At 41.5% G+C, this 25,397-nt stretch overlaps 1 protein-coding gene across 1 annotated transcript in view; it reads left to right on the top strand.

Annotated features, from left to right (window-relative positions):
- Window positions 1–19,642: 19,642 nt before the first annotated feature.
- LOC311303351 (NACHT, LRR and PYD domains-containing protein 3-like) overlaps window positions 19,643–25,397 on the top strand; it is a gene marked incomplete at both ends in the record, with an annotated part of 152,994 nt that continues 147,239 nt past the window's right edge. Inside the window, 4 exons of the mRNA XM_084429775.1 lie at window positions 19,643–19,707; window positions 21,148–21,252; window positions 22,751–22,855; window positions 23,640–23,744. Of these exons, the coding sequence (XP_084285901.1) occupies window positions 19,643–19,707; window positions 21,148–21,252; window positions 22,751–22,855; window positions 23,640–23,744 (380 nt within the window). The remainder of the gene's footprint in view (window positions 19,708–21,147; window positions 21,253–22,750; window positions 22,856–23,639; window positions 23,745–25,397) is intronic.

The following is a 25,397-nucleotide window of genomic DNA, read 5'->3' as shown; positions in this document are numbered from 1 at the left end:
CTGTATCCATATATTTGTTTTCTTCACTCTTTTCTGTGCTTGCAAGTCCATGAATGGCAGAACTGTCAAAGAGACTCCAGGAAGCGAATTCTATTCAATATTAACCCGTTCTGCCTCCTTATCGATGCCAAGCCAAGCAGCCATAGCCCTAAGCTGAGCAGCCCAATAATAATATCTAAGATTAGGAAGGTTCAAACCCCCCTGTCCTTATTTGACGTAAGTATTTTAAGTTTAATTCTTGGTCTTTTATTTTGCCAAATAAACTTTGAAATCCATTTTTCTAGTTTATTAAACGCTGAGACTGGAGCCAAAACAGGAAGAGATTGAAATAGGAAGAGAAGCCTTGGCAGTATATTCATTTTTACTGTTTCAATCCTTCCAAACATGGAGAGAGGTAGTACCTCTCATCTCACCAAATCTTTTTTTATGGTCTCAAAAAGCTGAGTGTAGTTAGCCAAGTATAAATGTGATGCCATGGGTGTAAAGGTAACACCCAAGTATATGAAACCCTTACTAGACCATCGGAAAGATACTTCATTAACTAACTGAGTGGGCCAATGTCCTGAAATCATCATTGCTTCTGATTTCTCAGCATTTACCTTATATCCAGAAACTAAGCCATAGTCTTTAAGGTACTCTAAAAGGGCCTGGATAGATGAAACAGGGTTTTCAATGAATAATAATACGTCATCGGCGTATAACGATATTTTATGACACTTCCCTCCTTTATCTGTTATCCCCTGTATTCTGGGGTTGGTCCTTATTAACTCCGCTAGTGGCTCAATACTAAGAGCAAATAAGACTGGAGACAGGTCTTTTTTCAGGTCAGAGCAACTGCCCCTCAAAATTCCTGTGCACGTCCCTGGTCATGAAACCACATATAATTTAGAGTCCACCCTAACAAATGCTTTCTCAGCATCTAAGAGAAGCATTGAGGGTGTTTTACTATCTTTTCCAAATTGTTGTAAGTTTAAAGCTCTTCTTATGTTATTTGTTCCATATCTTTTATTAACAAATCCAGTCTGATCCGGTTTGACCAATTTTTTTAATATGCTTCTGAATTCTGTTTGCTATTACTGAAGTTAATATTTTCATATCCTGACATAGTAAGCTTATTGGTCTGTAAGCCATACATTGTGTAGGGTCTTTTCCAGTTTTATGAATTACAGTAATAATTGCGTCAGACAATGAATGTGGGGGGTCTTCATCATGTAGCACATAGTTAAACACCTTACATAAATTAGGAGCCAATTCGTTTACAAATGCCTTGTAAAATTCCCCGGGGAATCCGTCCACCCCCGGTGACTTATTGTTTTTTAAATTTGCAATAGTCGCCCTTATTTATTCTTCTGTAATAGGGGATATGATTTCCTTTGCTGTTTCTTCTGTTAGTTTATTTAGTTCAATTGTTCGCAAAAATGTTTGAACTTTTTCCTCCTTATTTATTAATTTCTGGCCTTCATATAATTTTTTATAATAATCTTCAAATGCATTAACTATATCATTTGGTTGTGTTAGCATTGTTGAGGTATCTGGGTGTTTGATTTTTGGAACTACCCTGCTCGCTTGAGCCTTATGTAATTGAAAGGCCAAGAGCCTACTAGCATTATTACTCATCTCATAATATTTTCTGCTTACAAATCTGAGTGCCCCTTTTGCTTTATATGTAAGCAAATCATCCAATTTCTTTCTTTCCTGCTTTAAACATTCTAGAATTTTTAATTGTACCTGTTTATGTTTAGTTTCCAGTTTCCTGATTTCATTCTCTCATTTTGTTTGGCTAATCTCAACTTTTTGTTCCTGGATGTTATTTCTATTATTTTACCTCTTACCACTGCTTTGGCCCCCTCCCACAAAATAGATGGGGTAACCAGTCCATTATCATTAATATCAAAGTATTCAATCAGTTGTTGTCTTATTTCTTCTTTCGCCTTACAATCATTTATTACTGAGACATTTAATCTCCAGTATTTAAATTGTTTATCTTGTCCTAACTGAAGTTTTAGCCTAACTGGAACATGATCAGATATAGTTATGGGATCTATATAACATTCTTTGACATTATGTAAATCTGCTCTTGATGTACAAAAGAAGTCTATTCTAGAATAACTACCATGTACATGTGACAAAGGAAAAATCCTTCTCTGTAGGATGCCAGTGTCGCCAAATATCTGTTAACCCTAATCCTCTCATTATTCCTAAAAGAGCTTTTAATTTGTTTGACTGTGGTTTCCTTTCTGCTGGTAACCTATCAAAATTACTATCTAATACACAGTTGAAGTCCCCACCAATTAAATGCATTCCCTCACCTTTCTGTGCCAAAAGAGAGAAAACATTCTTGAAAAATTGTGGATAGTCCTCGTTAGGTACATAAAGATTAAGAATAGTGATTTTATTGCCTGAAACTGTTCCAACTACCATGACGTATCTCCCCTCTTATCTTTGTATACTTGCTCCATATAAAAAAAACAGACTTGGCAAACATGATTGCAACACCTCTTCTCTTTCCCTTGTTATATGAGGCACTGTAAACTTGGTCCACCCATTCCCTCCTCAGTTTTAAATGTTCCCCATCAGAAAGGTGGGTCTCTTGAAGCAATGCAATAGAGCATTGTATTTTTCTAAGCTGATTAAATATTTTCTTTCTTTTAATTGGGCTGCTCAGTCCTTTCACATTATAACTGACACCAATTCAATTATCCATTGACATTGGTATAAATGTTGAATGTTCTAGTCACCAGTATATGTTCTAGTAAAATAGAAAAACAAAAAAACACTTTAGCTGTCAAGGGTAAATAATTAAAGTAAACAAAAACAAAACCAGGAACTATGTACACGAACAAGACTTCCAAACATCCATTCGGCCAAGTTCTTGCCTCGTAGGCCAAATCCCGATGTAAGAAGGGCAGGGAGTTGTGACGCTGACTCCCTGGGGTATCAAAAGTGCACCCAGTGCGTGCAGCCAGTTTTGAAACACGGCCGCCTCCAAGAGTGATTTCCACTCAGCAAAACGTCAGCAAGCATCCGTCAATTTAGAAAAAAAAAATCTATTATTATCCCCGAAAGTAAAGAAGAGAGAGAGAGAAAAAAAGTTTCTTAATCGTATGTATTCTACAATGAGCCAGTTTCTTTTATAATTTAGCCAGAGTTTACTCACATTCAGAAGCAGAAATATCCTGTTTAAATGTACAGATGGTGGACAACCAGAATGCCTATTCCCGCCGCGCCGGCGAAATCACCGCGGCGAAAATAAACCAGCCGCATTTCAAAGTCGTTCCCAAAATGACCGCCAGGTGGCGCAAAGGGACATTGTGCAAAACAGCAGCAATTGCCGCATTTTAAAATGTAAGTGGGTTAAATATAAAACCCTAAGCCTAATAGGCATATTTTTCATATATATAAATAGGCCTATTAGGCTACAACAGAATAGAACCAAAGATAGAATCAATTTTAGAACTGAAAAAATAGAATCAAAAGTTAAAAATAGAGACGATATTAGGAGCAATGAAGCGGAATATTTTTACTATTCTATTGAGGAATTAGATAAATGAAGAGCTCTCGTGAGCGATACAATTGCATAGTAATTTATAGTGATTTCAAAAGCAGTCCTTAAAAAAAAAAAAAAAAAAAATACATGGAGTAGTGTGGCATAATTTTTGAGAGATTACTCGGAACGCGTTTTAGTTAAGATCCTGGTTTCAATGCCCTTAATGTATATAGGCTAGGCTACTGCTTTAAAAAAATGTCACAACGCGTTTTGAGATTGTTTTGAATTAAACATTGAAGTTTAAAATGTAGTGTTTTGGCACACCAGGCCGAGTGGCGTTAGGCATTGTTCAAAAATCAGGTTTTATTCTGGCATGTTGAATTGGCGTTAGATTTTTTTTTTTTAGATTTATTAGATTTAGATTTTAGATTTCGTTAGATTTTTTTTTTTTCTCATAACAGCTAAAATAACTAATATATGCCTTGTCTTAATATGACCTACTACTTTTAGCAGCCATATCACCCTGTAGCCCAAGACTGGTTGCCCACTGAAGCTAAGCAGGGTTGAGCCTGGTTAGTACCTGGATGGGATACCTCCTAAGAAAACCAGGTTGCTGCTGGAAGAGGTGTTAGTGAGGCCAGCAGGGGGTGCTCACCCTGTGGTCTGTGTGGGTCCTAATGCCCCAGTATAGTGACGGGGACACTATACTGTCAAAGAGCACCGTCCTTCGGATGAGACGTAAAATCGAGGTCCTGACTCTCTGTGGTCATTAAAAAAATCCCAGGATGTCTTTCGAAAGAGTAGGGGTGTAACCCCGGCATCCTGGCCAAATTTGCCCAGTGGCCTCTGTCCATCATGGCCTCCTAATCATCCCCATATATACTGATTGGCTTCATCACTCTGTCTCCTCTCCACCAGTAAGCTGGTGTGTGGTGGGCGTTCTGGCGCAATATGGCTGCCGTCGCATCATCCAAGTGGATGCTGCACATTGGTGGTGGCTGAGGAGATTGCCCCTTCTATGTAAAGCGCTTTGAGTGCCGAGAAAAGCGCTATATAAATGTAATGAATTATTATTACTTAATATAGGCAATAGGCATATAATAGCCTATATAATAAATTAGCAAAACTTGGCCACTAAATATTTAATTTTCAATTATTTTAATTATCACAATTAAAGTTTTAATTTTATTAAATTGAACAAGCGCAATAATCAGCATTTAATCAAATATTCTAAAAGATGTATTATTAATAATAATGTTATTTCAACATAATATTTCGTTTTTTCGACATGTGTGCGTGCAACAAGCAAAATGTGTATTTGTAAATCCGGTGATGCGTGCATTGATTTTTATCAATAAACTAGTGTTTTCTGACAGTGTCGACTGCAAAAATGAAGTTGACGATCGCCATATTTGTAGTGAACGCACCTAGAGAGAAATGCACATAAAGACATAATCAGAGTAGCCTTTTTCTTTTCGTTTTGAATTATTTCATTTGAAGACATTTCAAGCTTTGTGTATTTGATGTATTTATCATGTCTGTGTGAGGCATACGCTGAGTTTCGTTAAGTTAGGAGGATGAGATGCGCTCCAGCTGACGTGTAATGCAAGTGACCGCGCGGGCGCCTCCATGATTAGTGTCTGTTATATTTGCTTCTCTTACTTATTTAAATCCAGGCAATTGGTTGATGAAAAATTGATTAAAATTAAGATACAATTAATAGAAAACGAAATTCACTTTAAAGAAAGGTTTTATACTAAACAAAACTTAATGAAGTGGTCAAAATCATGTCTGACCCACTCCATATCCATCTCTCGATATAATGCATCCTATCTTACTCGTGCTGTTCACTTTTCATATTCAACATAGATGGAAAAAAATAACATTATAATATTTTAACAAATATGATACTAAATGAGATTATTTAATGGCTACAACAGTATATGTTCTGAATTCTCCATGTTTAGCATAATAACGGAGATGCGCACAGAATCAGCGCTGTGCGTCACTGAATAGTGCGCAACAAGCGCAGTTGCGGAGCCTACGCTGATTTAGTAGACTGAGAATAAGCGTAGCGCCACAGAGTTGCATCAGCCGTTCTGACCGGAAAGTTTGCGGGATTGCTTGCATTATAAGGACATTGTACGAGTAACGGACAAGTAAGACCCGTGTTATTTCAATATTACTGTTATAGTGCAAGAGTATTTGTTGTAGATAGTGTTTCTAAGTTTATTCGTTTATATTAAAGCGGCCGATTTACCGCACGTGAATTGCACGCTGTATTATATGCCGTCAATCCTTTGAAGTTTGAATAGCGATCGTTATAACTTGTATAAGGAAGCAAATACTTCATGTTGAGTTTTTTCATTTATATCTACAATGTAACACTTACGTGAATTTATGTTGATTATTATTTTCTTTCATTGTTTTAGAAAACCTTGCAAATGTCCATCTATGTTGATGCCAAAGCAATCATTAAAAGGCTATCATCTATCCATGACTCTGAGTTCTCTGACAAGAACACTGTGGCGGTCAGTGCACATTGATCCAGCTAAATTCAAAATTATAACATGGTCCTTCGAGCCGGAGACTGACTACTACAGATATGTCATTGCCTGATGATAACCCGTCCAGTCCAGACCAGTCATCTGGGAGACCAGTGAGACAGAGTAAACTTCCTAGGCACCTGGAGGACTATGTTATGGACTATAAATTTCCAAGGTCAACTAGTCCCCCACCAAGCTCACTAGAAACACATACAGTGACTTCAGCAGTAAACCGAGCTGTGGACAGAGCATCATCCTTGCCAAGTATGTCTACACCAGTACGTAAAGCAGAACGAGTTCAATCAACTGATAAAATGTCCCTGAGAGAATTGATGGAAAACATCTCTGCAGCTGAGAGGGAGGAGTCAGCTGAGATTGCACAGCTTACAAGCAGACTGTCTCTTTATGAGAAAAGGCAGCAGCGTCGACAGGATATGTTAAAACGCATTAATGCTTTCCTACTGGAGGAGGAAGCAGATAACCTCTCACTCCAAGAAGCGGATATAGCATCTCAGAAGGGAGCACTTTCCCCTGAGTCTGTTCATAACATTACCTCGACTGCTCCACACTTCACAAAGACACCAGTTGACTTTCCAGAATCTCCGCCTGATGCAATGAGCGCTAAACAAAAAGGAGCTGATTTACCTCCAATCTTACAAGTTCCAGTTATGCGAAACGTGGCACAGGGTACCATAAGAGCTCAGTCTGCCCAGCAAACACTTGCACTGAATAGTATGAGTTCAGTTCACTCAATTCCATCATCATGCTTTGTGTCTCCACAACTCCCTACAGCTTCTGATGCTGCTTTACAAGGACAGTTACTCCTACAAAGGCAGTATGAAGATAAGTCACCTCCTGAACTTAGAAGGTCCTTAGGAGTTGAAGGCAGCCCTTTTTTGTCCCAGCAGCAATGGGCCACTAATCCTCAGACTGCAATACATACGATACAACACTCTGTACCTTCCGTTTATGCTGGCTGTCATCCTAATTATCCTGGTGTCTACCCAGCACAGCCTAGTTATACTGGTGCACATGGTGTTCACTACCCAGCACAACAAGTAACTTGGCCACAATATGATAATTGTCAGACAGCTCCTTCACCTCCCATTAATTTATATGGAGCGCCTAAACCTTCCATACCAGACTTTGCTGTAGACAGTGAAAGGGATTTCGCTAATCTGAAACTAGCTCTGGATAATCTACTAGACCCACATCCTGAGCTGTCAGAGAAATACAAATATCACGTGCTACTTGAACATCTTAAACTTCCAGAGGCTCAAATGATTGGACAGTCTTGTCGACATGAAGCTCGGCCATATACAGCAGCCATGCAGGCTCTGCAGTTGCATTATGGACAGCCACATCAATTAGCACAGAGCGAAATAGCAGCCATACTCAACGCTCCAGATGTGAAGGTCGGTGAAGCTAGTAGTTTCCAGTCATTTGCCTTAAGAGTTCATCTTCTTGTGAGTATGTTACTATCCTTGGAGGGCCAGAGAGGCATTGAACTCAGCTGTTGTTCCCATGTAGACCGGCTCCTCAGCAAACTGCCCAAGTATCTCAGAGACAATTTCATTGAGTTCTTACAGATGCAAGGCAAGTTGAATGTCGCCAGCCTCAATCCATATAATCTTCAGGACTTTTCTGGTTGGCTGCAGAGTAAAGCTCAACAACAGCGTCTATCCAGTAGACTAGTTGAACGTTATCAGAAAGAGAAATCCTCCTACTCACTTCAGGGAAAGGATTCAACCCGATCGAAAAGACAGAGTGCTTCAGTCTACCATGGTACAGAACCCCAAAGTGTCAAATCACCTAAGCCGGTATCTCAGCCCTCTCAATGGAAGAACCACAGCAAAGAGCATTACATAACCCAGTGCTCAGAAATAAAGGAGCAATCTACAGAAAACCTCATGCAATGGATAGCAGAGGGGAAACGGTGCTGGAAATGCGGTCGTTCCCATCATCCAGAGGACTGTAATTTAAAGAAACCATGTGGTATCTGTGGGGAGATACATCTCCAAGTCCTCCATGGAATCGCTGAACAGCGATCCAAGATTAAGCACACCAGTGCATTAAACAGTAGGATCTATCTCACACCTTCCAGTCCCTCAGGTCGAGTACTACTGAAAGTTGTGCCTGTGCTTCTACATAATAAGGACAGAACAATTGAGACATTTGCGATATTAGACGACGGAGCTGAACGTACCATGCTGCTACCTGCTGCTGCTCAACAGCTTCAGCTGGAAGGGAAGGAGGAAACTTTAGCCTTACGTACTATCCGTCCTGATGTCACATTCCTGACTGGCTTAGTTGTTACCTTTGATGTGTCCTCCAGAAGCAATCCAGTAGTCAAGTACAGAATCCAGAATGCCTTCACTGCAGATGGATTAGATCTTGTGGAACAGAGCTATCCAGTGAAAGCTCTTCAACGTCGATATGTCCACTTGAGAGATATTCCTTTGCAGTCATTCAAGAATGTTCAGCCCTTGTTGCTGATTGGCTCAGATAATAGCTCTCTGATTACTGCAGTGGAAACAATTCATGTAGACACTCAGAATGGACCAGTTGCAGTCCGTACAAAACTCGGGTGGGCTCTTCAAGGTCCTGAAGGTCTTTCAAATCGGTCAACTTCCACTCATCAGAGTTATTTTATCACCACTGCAGCAGCCCATGATACCCTCTACAGAGACGTGGAGCGATTGTGGAAGTTAGATTCTCTACCTTACCGCAGTGAAAAGCTGTTAACTCGATCTAAACATGACCAAGAATCTATTGAGATCCTAGATGGCAAGACCTGCAGGGTGTTAATCGATGGAATTCAGCGCTATGCCACTCCCTTGTTAAGAAGAGATGATTCCCCCAAGCTCCGTGCTCCTCAGGAATCTGTGCTTGCCAATCTCCGCAGTACCGAAAGGAGACTCCGGGATCAACCAGAGAAGGCAGCCGACTATCAAGGTGAGATGAATAGACTAATTCAAGCAGGTTATGTAAAGGAGATCACAGCTAAAGAAGCTAATGAATCAGAGGAATCCTGGTACCTGCCACATCATCTCGTCTACCATAATAGTAAGGCACGTCTGGTGTTCAATTGTTCATTTGTCTACGAAGGTACTTCACTCAATGAGCAGCTCCTGCCAGGACCAAACCTGGGACCATCCCTGCTCGGGGTCTTACTGCGATTTCGACAGCACTGTGTTGCGATCAGTGGAGACATCAAGGGTATGTTTCACCAGGTTCGACTGTTACCTGAGGACAGACCCTTACTGAGATTCCTTTGGCGGGATTTACTACGGGAGATCCCACCGCAAGTATATGAATGGCAGGTGCTACCGTTCGGGACAACCAGTAGTCCTTGCTGTGCTATCTATGCACTACAAAAGCACATCAAAGAACACCCACGCAGCACTACTGATCTCATCCAGTCTGTTGAATCCGGTTTCTACGTTGATAATTGTCTGGAGAGTTTACCTACTGCTGAAGCAGCCAAGACCAGAGTAGATGACTTGCGTGCAATACTGGCGGATGGCGGATTTGAAATTAGGCAGTGGACGAGCAACCAATCATCAGTAGTGGCTCACCTACCATCTGATGCTAGGTCCAAGGACATGGAACTGTGGCTTGAATACAATCGGTGTGACCCTCAAGAACCTGCATTAGGACTCTGCTGGAATTGTAGAACAGATACACTGGGTTACAAATACCAACCTATCAAACATTCAGCACTAACAATGCGTACAGTTTACAAGATACTAGCGAGTCAGTATGACCCTTTGGGTTTCATCACGCCTTATACCACCAGAGCCAAGATTCTCATACAGCAGCTATGGTCAAAGAAAAGAGACTGGGATGACCCAGACCTCCCTGCAGATCTGCGTGAGTCTTGGAATGTCTGGGAGAGTGAATTACCACACCTCAGCTCAGTTTCAATCCAGCGTTGCTATGTTCCTGAAGCAATGGATAATCCTGAAATCGAGCACCACCTTCATGTTTTCTGTGATGCGTCGGAAAGGGCGTATGGAGCGGTGGCATACCTCTCTACAACTTATGAGGGCACTACCAATGTGTCCTTCATAATGGCCAGGTCAAAAGTGGCCCCAAAACGTCAACAGACCATGCCACGGTTAGAGTTGTGCGCAGCGCTTGTTGGAGCGCAGCTGAAAAAATTAATCCATACAGAATTGTCATTCTGCTTGAAACAGACCACATTATGGACAGACTCTACAACTGTTCTAGAATGGCTACAGTCAGAGTCATGCCGGTTCAAGGTATTTGTCGGCACACGTGTATCCGAAATACAAGAACTAACAGATCAGCGATCATGGCGTTATGTCGACTCACTTAATAACCCAGCTGATGACTTGACAAGGGGCAAAACACTTCTAGAGCTTACTAGACCGAGCAGATGGAGTAATGGGCCGTCTTTCCTCTTGCAAGCTTCAGATGAATGGCCTAAGAGACCACACATCACTCAGCCACATAAGTCCAACGAACTAAAAGGTCTGACTTTCTGTAGTTTTGCATCGGTACCACAGAATATTCCAGACGTAAACCAGTTTGATTCATGGAAGGACCTTGTCGAGGCTGTACGTCAGCAATGCCATGGGGCGGCAGAGCCAAACCAGACTCAATTGATAAACAGTTACCGTGAAGCAGAAGCTGTTCTACTGCGAGCCTGCCAAGAACAAAGTTTTCCGGAAGAGCTTGTTTCTCTAAGAGCAGGCCAGCCAGTTCATAGCAGCAGTAGACTTAGAAATCTATCACCAGAGCTGGATCAAACAACAGGTCTCATAAGAGTAGGTGGGAGGCTACGGCAGTTACAGCAAGTCAGTGACCTTGATATTCATCCAATTGTCCTCGATCCTCGTCATTCTGCTACCATGCTTATAATTAAAGACTATGATAAACAGCTGTTACATGCTGGATCTGAGAGATTATTTGCAGAAATCAGAAGACAGTATTGGATTTTGAGAGGTCGACAAGTCATTAAAAGGTACCAACTTCACTGCCCAGAATGTCAGAGATGGAGAGCACAGCCTAAAGTTCCCCAAATGGCAGATCTGCCAAAGGCTCGCCTACGCATCTTCCGCCCACCTTTCTTCTCAACAGGTGTTGATTGTTTTGGGCCATTCATTGCCAAGATAGGCAGACGAAATGAGAAACGGTGGGGAGTGATTTAAGTGCCTAACGACACGTGCCATTCATTTGGATCTCCTTAATTCACTGGATACAGATGCCTTTCTACTAGCCCTCCGCAGATTCATTGCCCGGCGAGGCAAACCAGCAGAAATCATTTCGGATCGAGGCACGAATTTCAAAGGAGCTGACAGGGAACTCCAAACAGCTTTCAAGGAATTGGAACCGCAGCTTCAACAACAACTGGCAAATTACCAGGTTGATTTCAAATTCAATCCCCCTAATGCACCGCACTTTGGAGGAGCATGGGAGCGGGAGATTCGCTCCATCAAGAGTGCACTCCAGGTCGCTGTGGGAGCTCAATCATTGTCAGAAGATGTACTTCACACCATCCTAGTTGAAGTGGAAGGTATCCTCAATTCCAAGCCTCTAGGGTATGTTTCAGCTGACGTGGCAAATCCCGACCCTATAACACCAAATATGCTCCTCATGGGGCGGCGGGACGCTTCTTTGCCACAAGCCGTTTACGCTCCTGAAACCATAGGAAGACGTAGATGGCGGCATTGTCAGAACTTAATAGATCAGTTTTGGATCCGTTACCTACGAGATTACCTGCCAAACCTTCATCCCCGCTACAAATGGCAGCATCCAACAGAGCCCCTTGCACTGGATACCGTGGTAATGATAATTGACCCCAACCTACCGCGAGCCCAGTGGCCTATAGGTCGTGTGGTGAAACTCCTTCCAAGCAGAGATGATTGTGTACGAACTGTTGAAATTCAAGTACGGGATAAAATCTACACACGACCTGTAGCCCGTCTTATCCCACTTCCCGGACTGCCAGATAATACAGAAAATCCGCAAACATAAAGAATTCTACTAATCATCACATTTGCTTCTCAAATGTGGGGGCGGCTGTTCAGAATTCTCCATGTTTAGCATAATAACGGAGATGCGCACAGAATCAGCGCTGTGCGTCACTGAATAGTGCGCAACAAGCGCAGTTGCGGAGCCTACGCTGATTTAGTAGACTGAGAATAAGCGTAGCGCCACAGAGTTGCATCAGCCGTTCTGACCGGAAAGTTTGCGGGATTGCTTGCATTATAAGGACATTGTACGAGTAACGGACAAGTAAGACCCGTGTTATTTCAATATTACTATTATAGTGCAAGAGTATTTGTTGTAGATAGTGTTTCTAAGTTTATTCGTTTATATTAAAGCGGCCGATTTACCGCACGTGAATTGCACGCTGTATTATATGCCGTCAATCCTTTGAAGTTTGAATAGCGATCGTTATAACTTGTATAAGGAAGCAAATACTTCATGTTGAGTTTTTTCATTTATATCTACAATGTCACACTTACGTGAATTTATGTTGATTATTATTTTCTTTCATTGTTTTAGAAAACCTTGCAAATGTCCATCTATGTTGATGCCAAAGCAATCATTAAAAGGCTATCATCTATCCATGACTCTGAGTTCTCTGACAAGAACACTGTGGCGGTCAGTGCACATTGATCCAGCTAAATTCAAAATTATAACAGTATAGTAGGCCTATAGACTCTATTTGTACAAATTGCTGCACATTAATTTAATTAAATGAAACCTTGTAACGAATTCACATTGTAGGGTAGACTGTGTACAGTTGAGACACCTTAAATAACTTGCGTTCGCAGCAAGCACAAGTTGTGATTTTTGCTGTGCACTTGCATATTAGTGTCAGCTGGGAAGGAAATATAGAGACCAGACCTCTTGGAACTTTAATTGAATACATAGCGTTGGTAAAGCATACTGAAATTACATCCCTACAAATTTATTAGGCCCTACTGAAAATAAATGTATCGAATTTAAGCAAAGTAGCCTAAATGTTAAGCCTGTAAGCCCTTTGCTTTTTTACGTAGCCTATAAAGGACTCTTATAGCCAACTTTGTGTTAATTTAATTTGTAGAGGATTTTTTTAACTCAAACATTAACACTGAAATAAATGAAACTAAATTATTGTAAATTTTTTGGCACACCACGACGAGTGCATTGTCTAAATTGTTCTAAAGCCAGGTTTTATTCTGGCATGTTGAATTAGTGTTCGACAAACGCGGCGGCACGTTCATTTGAATGAAGAGCGTTTGAGCGAACACACACTGGAACGTTAGGCCATGTCGCAACGAGTGAATCGTGGCAGAGTGGTTGAACTTACGTTACGATCATATGTCACGGGTTCGAATCCCGAACTAATTTGGACTACTGATATTTTTATATTAGCCTATTAATGCATTTTATATATAGGCTGATTATAAGTATAATTATTTCTGTTATTATGTGAATAGTTGAATTGGGTACAAACGAACTCTTCTTTTTATTTCCCTCTTTTTCTTTTTTCGTTCTTCCACAGTTATATGAACACTGTTATTGTGGCTGTAGCCTATGTTATGGTGGAAAAATACAGTTTTTGAAAATAGGTTTGGACGAAATGGCATAAGGCATATGGGAAGGGAATTATAATTAAGTTAGGAACATACTATTATGTGGGCATTGGGTACAAAGTTGCAATGGGGGTTGAAATAGTGTAAAGAAGAAATTAAAGTGAATGTTTATGTCAAAGTTTGAGTTGTCATATTATGTTATCTTTGTTATGTAATCTGAAAAGCAAAAAAAAAAAAAAAAAGAGATGGTTATATTGTTAATATTTTGGACAAAGTAATGTAAAATCAAAAGGAATAAGCTTATGATCAGAGATAGGAGTAACTAGACCACTGATGGAGATATCATTCAAACCAGATGTACAAACTAAGTCAAGTGTGTGTCCATGAGTATGAGTTGGGAAATTAACATTCTCATAAAGATCAGTCCAGAACAGTCTTTAATTGAGTACTATTAGAACAGGGAGTGTCAACGTGGATGTTAAAGTCTCAGTGCAAGATGACCAAATTCAAATAATTGTTCAATAAAGAGCCAGTTTTACTTGCTATTGTCTCCTCTGTTCTCTCCCCATTACATGACCTTGGATGAAGAAGCACACACTAGTGTTAGCAGTTCACTAAGCCCAGAGAAAAAATAGTTTTGCTGTTTGGGTGGTGTATAAATTAGGATGATTGTTAGTGGACAGTTTGAGGAAACAATAGGTTACTGTCGTAACCGGTTCTCTGAAACATCGAGTGGAGAGATCCACCTATGGGGAAGGCATCCTGTACCTGACCTCTGCAGAAGCATCCATTTGCACCAAGTCTGGCTAACAGACAGAAGCGCGCAGCCAATGCCAGGTAAGGCACCACCCCCTTACCTAAGGCATATAGCTGTCAGGCGCGCTTCTCCCCCTCAGTAAGTATATTCGCTTCTCGTGCGGCAAGCGGGGCAACGCTGGTGGATCTCTCCACTCGATGTTTCAGAGAACCGGGGTTACGACAGTAACCTATTGTTCTCTTTCATCATCTCATTTTGAGATCCACCTATGGGAGAGACATGACCAGCTCCCCGATTGCCCAATACATTCACAGTGAGGTTCTGAAGGCCAGGGAAGGACGGTCACCTCAGAGAGGCGGTGCCTGACACGTCCCACAAACATGACCCTGCAAGGGTGACGCCACGCTAAACTGCAGGATAGTGTTGCACGGTGTACCGATACTTCAAAAGTATCGCGATACTCGGAAATTAAAAACGTCACGATACCTAAATTTATCAGTATCGATACTTAAAAAACAAACAAAAAAAACGCCTCCCTATCTGGACGTCTGTTTTTTTCCCTGAAGCACGCAGCAAAGAAGCTGCCGCTGTCAGTGTCATGTGACAAAACACTACAGCGAGATGGCTGCATGTGCGAGTACAAGTGGTCCACATCGTAGAAAAAGATGACGCGAGGAGTGACATATGGAAGTACTTTGCCTACCTTGCTCTGTTGCACGGTGCACCGATACTTCAAAAGTAAATCGGAAATTAAAAACGCCACGATTCCTAAATGTATTAGTATCGATACTTCTAAGAATGACCGCGTTCCAGATTTGTAAGGCCGGCGACACACTGGCTGCGTGGCGTGTCCGTTTTTATTTCGGCCTGCGAAATAAAATATTTAACTGCCTGCGTAACACACGCGTCTCAGGCGCAGCTCGAGACGCGCGGAAAACCCATGCATGCCAGAAATGGAACCGACGCCTATTTTTCACGTGACACGCAAGCGTTTCCAGGTAAAATAGAATAGGGAAAGATGTTTCTATGTCATTTTGACACGAATACATATTAATAAATTACATTTTGATGTTTGAAAGTCTCTAGGTTTTGACATAATACAATATAAATGTAATTAAAAAAAATATTATTGATTTTCAAATATTGCACCTCTCAATACAGAACGAAATATTCTGTAGCCTATTTTGCCGTCAAGTGCATCAACACTGCCGATGTTGTCTTTGCTGCCATATATTTATGTTTAACATGAAGTACTGTATAGGCCTTCCACAACTCTCTCCCCATATGTCAAATATATCACCAATGAGGCTTATCATCTGTTACCAATATTAAACATTGTTTAATATAATCGCTGTTCATATTTTTATTCAAAGTTCAGAATCAAGATAAAGTTATTACTGGTAACTCTTATGTTTCTTATGATAAATGAGATAATGCTGCTAAATTTTTAAAAAAATTTTACCTTGAATGTCATTGCTCTAATTAATTTTTTATATTTTTATATTTCATATTTTGTTCAAATGTTTAATATATCTGCTGTTCATATGTTCATTTATTAGTGTGTTATATGATTAGAATGTTGTCCCGGTTTTAAAATAAAGCACAGCAATGATATTTGAGAGTGTTTCTCCCTTTTCAGGAAAAGTATCGAAAAAGTATCGAAATCGCAATACTTGACTTGGTATCGGTATCGAAACAATAATTTTGGTATCGTGACAACACTACTGCAGGACAAGCAGGGCATGAAACATGCATGAGACACATACATGATAATGGCCCCCACACCACCAATGCACATAGCTAAACCCAAGAAGGAATGCGAATGCTTGGTGACAGGAATGAACATGGCCAGCCGGCCATTCACTCCTCGTTGGTTAACCCAACGGGGCTGTGGGAAAGGGCTAAGAGGACCCTACCCCTAGGACCGAGTGTGCCACCGAGGTTCTGGTGACATCCAACCGGTAGTAATGCTCAAAGGTATGAGGAGAGGCCCAGCTGGCCGCGGAACAGATGTCCTGCAGTGGCACTCCCCTGAACAAAGCCCAAGAGGCGGCTAAGCCCCTTGTGGAATGAGCTCTGATGCCCCCTGGGGGCTGCACTCCCTTTGCTTCATAAGCCATAGTATAGCGTCCACAAGCCAATATGAGAGGCATTGCTTTGAAATGGGACTCCCCTTGTGTGGGGGAGCCCTTGAAACAAAGAGCTGGTCGCTCTTGCGGAAAGCACTGGTCCTGGTCATATATGTTTGCAGAGCACGGACGGGACACAGAGCATTCAGCCCCTGATCCTCCGGGGAGGCAAAAGGTGGAGGGTGAAAAGCGAATAGCTCCAAAACCTCCGAAGTGAACACAGGGAAGCATTTCGGCATGAAGGCTGGGTTAGGCTTAAGGGAAACCTTATCTCCACTTAGGGAGAATTTTGCGCACAAGGGGTGAACCGAGAGTGCATGCAGCACACTGACCCGTTTAGCATATGCCAAGGCCGAGAGCAAAGCTGTCTTGAGGGACAGCAGCTTACGGGAAATACTCCCCAGAGGCTCAAAAGGATACAGAGACCGCGCTTCCAGCACCATGGAGAGGTCCCACTCTGGAACAGATCTCCTGATGACCGGCAAGGAGCGGCGTGCACCCTTCATAAAACTGCAGGTTAGAGGGTGCTGCCTGACGGTGGAGCCCTCAAAACCCACATGACAGGCTAAAATCGCAGCCAGGCAGACCTTAATGGTGGAAAAGGACCTGCCTCTTTCCATGAGGTTTTGCAGGAAACACAAAATATCAGGCACCGAGCACTGATAAGATGTGAGACCACGCCCATCACACCACTGTAAGAAAAAATGAAGTGGACGTCGAAGATCTCAAAAATTAAGTTTATTACAGCATAGCAGTGGCAAGGTACACGAAGCACCTTGGGTTCACCGGCGTCAGAATGAACCCCGAACATACCCAATCCTAAACCTTTTATCCTGGTCTTAATGTAAATGAAGTTGCTCTTCTTGCAACAGCTGTGGTCTGTATGTTAATGAAATTGAGACACCCCATGGTCCCTAGTGTCCCACAGAAGGTTCTATGTTATTCTTTCAAATAAGAACAGTCAAAGGTTAAAGTGATAAGATTGTTTGAAGTCCCTTTAATCAAGATGGTTGTTGGTTGCCCTCTGTGATACTATTATTTACTTATTACTGAGATTGAATGTAATTTTCTCTATATGATAATTAAACTCTTTTAAGTGAAGGAACATTTTGATATACATATATATATTGGAGTGGAAGTTTTTGGGAACAGAACATAATTTCTTACACCACCCTTCGAACACTTGCCACTTACAGCCATATAGGGATCGCGTGGAAACGGCCCTGGCATTCTGAGTAGTGGCGATTACACGTGGCGGGAGCCCCAGTGCATTTAGGTTCGGCCTCACACGGGCCAGGCCCAGAGAGCCACCCTGTCCGGGTGGGGGTGGTAAATCTCCCCGTTGGCTTGGGACAGTATGTCCGTGCGAGGGGGGAGGCGCCATGGCTCAGCGTATAACAGAGGGATTATCTCTGCCAGCCACGGGGCTTTGGGCCACCTGGGTGCTATCAGAATGAGAGACAGGCCCTGCTCTCTCACTCTGGCCAGTGTAGGAATTATCAGGCGCAGGGGAGGAAAAGCATACAGCAACACTCTGGGCCTATGGTGGGCCAGTGCGTCTGCCCCGAGGGGCGCGTCCACGTCCTTCAGCGAGAAGAACATAGGACAATGGTGGTTTTCGCGCGAGGCGAATAGATCTATGGCTGCATGTCCGAATCTCATCCACGACATCTCCAATATCTGCGGGTGAAGACGCCAATCCCTGTAGATTGGGTTTCCCCTCGATAGCAGATCCGCGCCTCTGTTCAGAATGCCCGGAACATGAGTCACGCGTAATGACAGAAAAACCCGTCTGCTCCACACCAAAAGCCTGAAAGCTAGAGCGTGGAGTTTCGACGAGCGCATGCCGCCCTGACAGTTGATCTAAGCCACTGCCGTGGTACTATCGCACCGTAATAGAACGGGATGTCCCTGCAGGCGAGGCAGAAAATGATTCAGAGCTTTCCAAATGGTAAAAGCTCTAAATAGTTAATGTGCGCTGAACGTAGTCTGCTCAGCCACAGACTGTTCACCGTTCTGCCTTCCTGGGTGCCTTCTGCCGTCAAAACTTTCCGCATCGTAACCGTCCCGAGGGGGGTTCCCCGTGCGTAAAAGTTTTCGCTCTCCCAGTAGAGCAGGGCCGCCGAGCAGCCGAGCCGAGCACCGTTACCGAGCGGCAGAGATCGCGAATCGGGCTGAAATGTAGTGACAAACCCATTTCGTGAACGCTCTCCTTCTCAGGAGACCTAACGGCACAACTTGGATAGAGGAAGCCATGAGGAGACACACAACGTCCACTAAACACACGGGCTGGGCAGCCACGAGACGGGATTAACCGACCGTCCGCGGGAGACCCTGTGTCTTTTGGACAGGGGTTCCGCGGGCTCGATACTCCCAATGGTCGAACAACAGGCAGGCCGCTTTAGTTCGGGGCCGCCTTCCTAGGAAGGCATAAATAGAAAGCCTCAACACGTAGTGCTAATCATAACACATCAAGGCCCGTGAGACCGTTAACAGTCTAGCGGGACGCTACAGCCGTGTTTATGAGCTTCGTGAACACTGGAAAAAAACGGTTTTAAGAGTTGTTTCCTCTTTTTAGACTGCGGTGGTCCCAGCGCTACCCGTCGTAAATATTCCTATCCTGGTCGGTGGCGCTCTGTGGAGCTGGCCACACAATGTTGAGACGAACGGCCGCTCGCTCACAAACTTCCAGGAGGATGGACTGAGGCAAAGCCGCGTGAGCGCTAGCCTAGGGAACGCTAAAAGGACCGCGTCATCCCCGTCGCCAGAACCGGCCGGTTCGTCAACGAGAGTGAGGTTTTCCCACGAAGATGTCCCCTTCAGGGAATGCGGATTGGCTGATGTAAGCTCAAATATTTTAGAGAGGTGGCGCTCCGGGAGTCCCCCGGTAGCGCATCATCATCACCGTGTCCCCCATCCGAGTCAGAAAGGCCGAGCACGGCACGCTGGGTCGTGCAACTAAAAGCCGGCTTAGTAAAAGCTACATGGGCAACAATTACAGTGACCGCAATTCTCCGGGTTCTCCAAAGCTTCTTGAGCGTGTTAAGCCCAAGCAGGCCACGCAGAATGAGAGGGTCCTTAGCGGCGATGAGAGCACCACACGCGGCCGGGCAGGCTCGTCGTGATAGGCTGTTCCCCGGAGAAGCGGCGGTTTAGACGGTCACATAGCCATGGGTGGGCCAGCGGTGAAGAACTCGGAAAAATCCGTGGCAGGCAGCCATGTAAGGAGGAGCAGGTGAAGGACAGCGAGAGCTCGGCGGCTCCGGATGCAAAAAACAAAGCGGATAGGCTGAAGAAACGACTGTCACTCACGTCTGGCGGAGGCTGGTCTGGCGATATGTCCTCCTGAAGTCTCGAAAGTGAGCAGCGTAACGTTAATCCAACCGAACTGTGTCAGTGCAGAGATCGCGAGAAGCGAATGTCAACTGAGTGGGAGAAGCGCGCCTGAAAGCAATATTCCTTAGGTAAGGGGGTGGTGCCTTACCTGGCATTGGCTGCGCACTTCTGTCTGTTAGCCAGACTTGGTGCAATTGGATGCTTCTGCAGAGGTCAGGTACAGGATGCCTTCCCCATAGGTGGATCTCAAAACGAGATGATGAAAGAGAACCTTCAAAACCATATATTCAAAAGTCTTAGTATTATGAAAGTCCAGTTGAGCAAGTGTTATGGAGTTGCCATAGATGACCGCAAGGCCCTTTACTAGATAACTGACCTAGTGATTTTATAATGTCTAGTCTAATTATAAATTCAAAAGCAAAATGGGTTGGAGAGTGGAAATGGCTAATATTAGCCAATAAGTGCTCTTCTGCCGCCATCTACTGTTTATATTGTAACTCTTTGTGTGTATATTACTCTTTCAGTTTTACAAATGGGGACCATCTTTGAAGGATTAATAAATAATGTTTTTTGTCATCATATTCAAAATAACATTTTAAGCGCTGGAATGTCTAATTACAAACACTGTGTTTCTTATTAAAATGTTCCCACTATCTTCGAGTCTGAAATGCAATCAATAAAACTGATTCATTGGCAAATTAGGTAATTGTGACAACTGCATTAAAATATAAACACTGCATTTACTTTGGTTTAGTGTCAATGGAGGGGTACTTGAGCCTTATTGATGGGGTTGTGGGTGTACTTGAGGCTAAAAAGGTTGGAAACCACTAGTTTAGATTTAATTTCTAAGTACTAAATAAGCTATATCATAGATTTTCTCTCTCTCTCTCTCTCTCTATATATATAAAATTAACCCGTAAAATTAGCCCAGCCTGTGTTCTGTCCTATATTTACCCAGCCATTGTGTTAAAAACAACCCAAAATATACACATGCATGTGAAAGGAGAATTTAAGTGTGTGAGAATAGAAATGTATGCATGTGAAATGAGAAAGTATGTGTGTGATAGTAGAAATATATATATATGTGAAAGGAGAATTTAAGTGTGTGAGAACAGAAATACATGTATGTGAAAGGAGAATTTAAGTGTGTGAGAGTGAATGAATGAATGAATTCACTTAAGGCTTGTACGGCCCCTCATAATATATATATGTTTACTCAACAGATTTAATTAATGTCTGACCAAGAATTCATTTGTGTTAAACTGGGCTTAATTAAACATGAAACCTGCAGTATCTCCTGTAGTAAAGTGTTTTATCTTTCTCTTCTTTGTGTCATTAGTGTAAGATCAGGCTCACATGTGTCCAGCTCTGTGTCTGTGAAGAGTGACTGGTCAAAAGGAGAAGGACCAAACTTCAGTGAGAGAAAACCATCAACTAACGAAAGGTATTTCATGTGTTTCTTATTTCTACACATTGACTGTTAGAAAATATTTCAGCAAATATTTATCATGAAACTTTATCAAGTTATCAATATCTTTTTCAATTTACAAGCAGCAAAAAGATTGAAATCATTTGATTTGAATAAAATTTTTTGTAATATCCATTTAGGGATCTGCGATATGGCCAAAAAATAAAATAAACAGCTTTGATATTTTTTGGCTGAATGGCAATGCGGTATATATCTCCATATATTCTCCTTTTTTCTATTTGGACAAAAATTCTGTATTTATTTTAAAAAAAATGCTATTTTACATTCTGCCCAGTGTTGTCTTTCAAACAATGTTCTTATTGAAGGCAATGAAAACAAATATAGTGAATTTATGTAACATTATATGCAAAAAAGGGTTAAATCCACATTACACTACACTAACGTTGTTACAACATTACAATCAAAAACAAAATTAATGCTTTTTAAAGCAGACATTAAATTCACTAAACTTAGTGAATAGGCGATTTCCTATGCAGATATTGACTTGGGACTATATTAGGGGGAAGCACAGGCGAAGCACTGCTACTTGGGCGCAGAGATATCACACCCAAGTAGCAGTGCTTCGCCTCTGCTTCCCCCTAATATAGTCCTTAATATATAAGTCAATATCTGCCTAGGAAATCGCCTAGTGTTAACCTGCATCGCTATTTGTACTCGTTGTGAATACGCAGGCCACAAGAAGTAATTAGGTGTTTTTTTTTATTTTTTTTTATCACTTTTACTCAGGACATGCTAGCTGGCAACAAAGGATTCCATTCATTATGCTCAGCTAAGCTAGCGCCAACCCTGTCAAACTAAAACAATGCATGCACTGAGATAAAAATGCATTTGCCCACCTATCTAAATGTAGGAAAGAAGGTGAATAAGCCCTATTTCAAAAAACGGTGGAGTGTTCCTTTAAAAATAAATAAAAACAAAAGTACTAAATGTTCACAGGAAAGAGGAACACACATTCACTCATCTGAGCTTAGGAATTATATTAGCCTAGATTTGATTACCCCATTTCAATTCTGCTATCATTAAAATCCACTTATTTGTAGGTTTACAATTCTGCATATGGCACATTTAATGTCCAAAAACATATATTTTAGCAAAATGTATCTATATTTTTACTTCTATTGCGCTCCGTCTGTTTGGTGCTCGGCGGCGCTCTTTCAGTGAAGTCTGAAGTTTAGCAGAGACTCACATGACTCGTTCACTCCTGACATGGAAAAATGGACATATTTGCATGACCTTCTAACATTTACAGATGGAGAATATACCTGTGCAATGTAGGTTATTCACTGAGGAAATCACCACATCAAACGCATTAAACAGCACATATGACGGCTGTCTGATTATAATTTATATGATTTTTGCCGTACTCAAGCAGCCCTACATTAAAACATTTCAAATGAGACTGAAGTATTTCATGTAGTAAAGTGCTTAATCTTTCTTTTCTTTGTGTCATTAGTGAAAGATCAGGCTCACATGTGTCCAGCTCTGTGTCTGTAAAGAGTGACTGGTCAAAAGGAGAAGGACCAAACTTCAGTGAGAGAAAACCATCAACTAACGAAAGGTATTTCATGTGTTTCTTATTGTTAGTCACACATAGACTGTTAGTGAATATTTCAGCAAATATGTATCATAAAACTTTGTTCAAATATATTTCCAATTTACAAACAGCAGTGCTATAAAAACCCAAAAGGAGCATCAGCAAAAAGATTGAAATTATAATATTTTTTTTTGGTAATATGCATTAATTTGAGTCTGCTTACATAACTACTGCTCAACATATTTAAATACCTATTGCCAATGCAGAATTCACTATGGGGCAGTTTCCCGAACAGAGATTAAGCCTAATCCTAGACTAAAATGGCCCTTTAAACCAGATTAACAGAAATCTGCTTTCTCGGTCAAGGCTTTAAATAGTCCTAGATTTAGTTTAGTCCAGAGTTTAATAAACTGATTTCCTGGAGGAAGACTAGAGTTAATCCAGGACTAAATCAAGGCTTAAATTAAACCTACCAGGAGGCAGGTTTAACTACAGATTAACATTGTGTTTCAAAGTGGACACGTGTATTACTTGGATACACACACACACACATACAAAAGGAGAATTTAAGTGTGTGAGAACAGAAATACATGTATGTGAAAGGAGAATTTAAGTGTGTGAGAGTGAATGAATGAATGAATTCACTTAAGGCTTGTACGGCCCCTCATAATATATATATGTTTACTCAACAGATTTAATTAATTTCTGACCAAGAATTCATTTGTGTTAAACTGGGCTTAATTAAACATGAAACCTGGAGTATCTCCTGTAGTAAAGTGTTTTATCTTTCTCTTCTTTGTGTCATTAGTGTAAGATCAGGCTCACATGTGTCCAGCTCTGTGTCTGTGAAGAGTGACTGGTCAAAAGGAGAAGGACCAAACTTCAGTGAGAGAAAACCATCAACTAACGAAAGGTATTTCATGTGTTTCTTATTTCTACACATTGACTGTTAGAAAATATTTCAGCAAATATTTATCATGAAACTTTATCAAGTTATCAATATCTTTTTCAATTTACAAGCAGCAAAAAGATTGAAATCATTTGATTTGAATTACATTTTTTGTAATATCCATTAGGGATCTGCGATATGGCCAAAAAATAAAATAAACAGCTTTGATATTTTTTGGCTGAATGGCAATGCGGTATATATCTCCATATATTCTCTCTTTTTTCTATTTGGACAAAAATTCTGTATTTATTTTAAAAAAAATGCTATTTTACATTCTGCCCAGTGTTGTCTTTCAAACAATGTTCTTATTGAAGGCAATGAAAACAAATATAGTGAATTTATGTAACATTATATGCAAAAAAGGGTTAAATCCACATTACACTACACCAGCACTTCTCAAAGTCCGGACTCCGGTCCGGATCCGGACCCGGAGGGAATTCAATCCGGACCCGCCTCTGTTTCATATTTCAACAGCAGTAATTGTGTGTAGCCTAAGGGATTAAAAGTCTGGATTTCCTACTTTGATAAACGTATGTCAAAATCATTTGTTTAGTGTTTTATGTCTTTTTGGAGATGGTCCGAAATTAAAGCGAAGGCGAGATATTTAAAGTTTTCCTCCGTGATTCAGTTGCCATGACATCCAGTGAGTGTACTTTTAACGTAATCGGGCGCGAGCCGCGCAACGCGACACTTCACCGCAGTAAGCGTTTGAATGGGTGTGGAGGATGTAATTGTCCAGGAAAAGAAAAGTTGACGAATAAAATAGAGTTTTCAAAGATGATTGGACAGAGAGGTAACTTATGCGTTCATTTCGCCACAATCCAGCACGAAGCCATTCTCAGCAATGAATGCTGTAAAGAACTCACACCGCAGCAGCTTGGCTAATGAACGTTTAGGCCAGTGTCTCCGTCTAGCAACCACACCTTTTGTGCCACGGTTTCGGCAGCTGATGGGAGACAGACAGTGCCATTTCTCACATTAGACTGCTCTGTATTTTGCACCATGTTACTTTTGTGGTGTTTTGTTAAGAAAAATCCAGACACTTAAATTAATTGTTTTGCCACTTTTGCACTTGTTATTCATGTATTTTGAATAAAAAGGCACCTTATTTTTTTCATAAAATGAATGTTGATTTGTTATACATGTTTATTAAAAACAAGTTTTGTAATTACCAATAGTTCCGGATCTTTGTCATTGATGAAAATTCAGATTTGGACCTTTGAATGTAAACTTTGAGAACCCCTGCACTACACTAACGTTGTTACAACATTACAATCAAAAACAAAATTAATGCTTTTTAAAGCAGACATTAAATTCACTAAACTTAGTGAATAGGCGATTTCCTATGCAGATATTGACTTGGGACTATATTAGGGGGAAGCACAGGCGAAGCACTGCTACTTGGGCGCAGAGATATCACACCCAAGTAGCAGTGCTTAGCCTCTGCTTCCCCCTAATATAGTCCTTAATATATAAGTCAATATCTGCCTAGGAAATCGCCTAGTGTTAACCTGCATCGCTATTTGTACTCGTTGTGAATACGCAGGCCACAAGAAGTAATTAGGTGTTTTATTTTTTATTTTTTTTATCACTTTTACTCAGGACATGCTAGCTGGC

This window comes from Rutilus rutilus (assembly GCF_951802725.1).
Source record: "Rutilus rutilus genome assembly, chromosome: 14".
NCBI lineage: Eukaryota > Metazoa > Chordata > Actinopteri > Cypriniformes > Leuciscidae > Rutilus > Rutilus rutilus.
The sequence above is the reverse complement of the archived record's forward strand: the minus strand, read 5'-3'. Positions and strand labels throughout refer to the sequence as shown.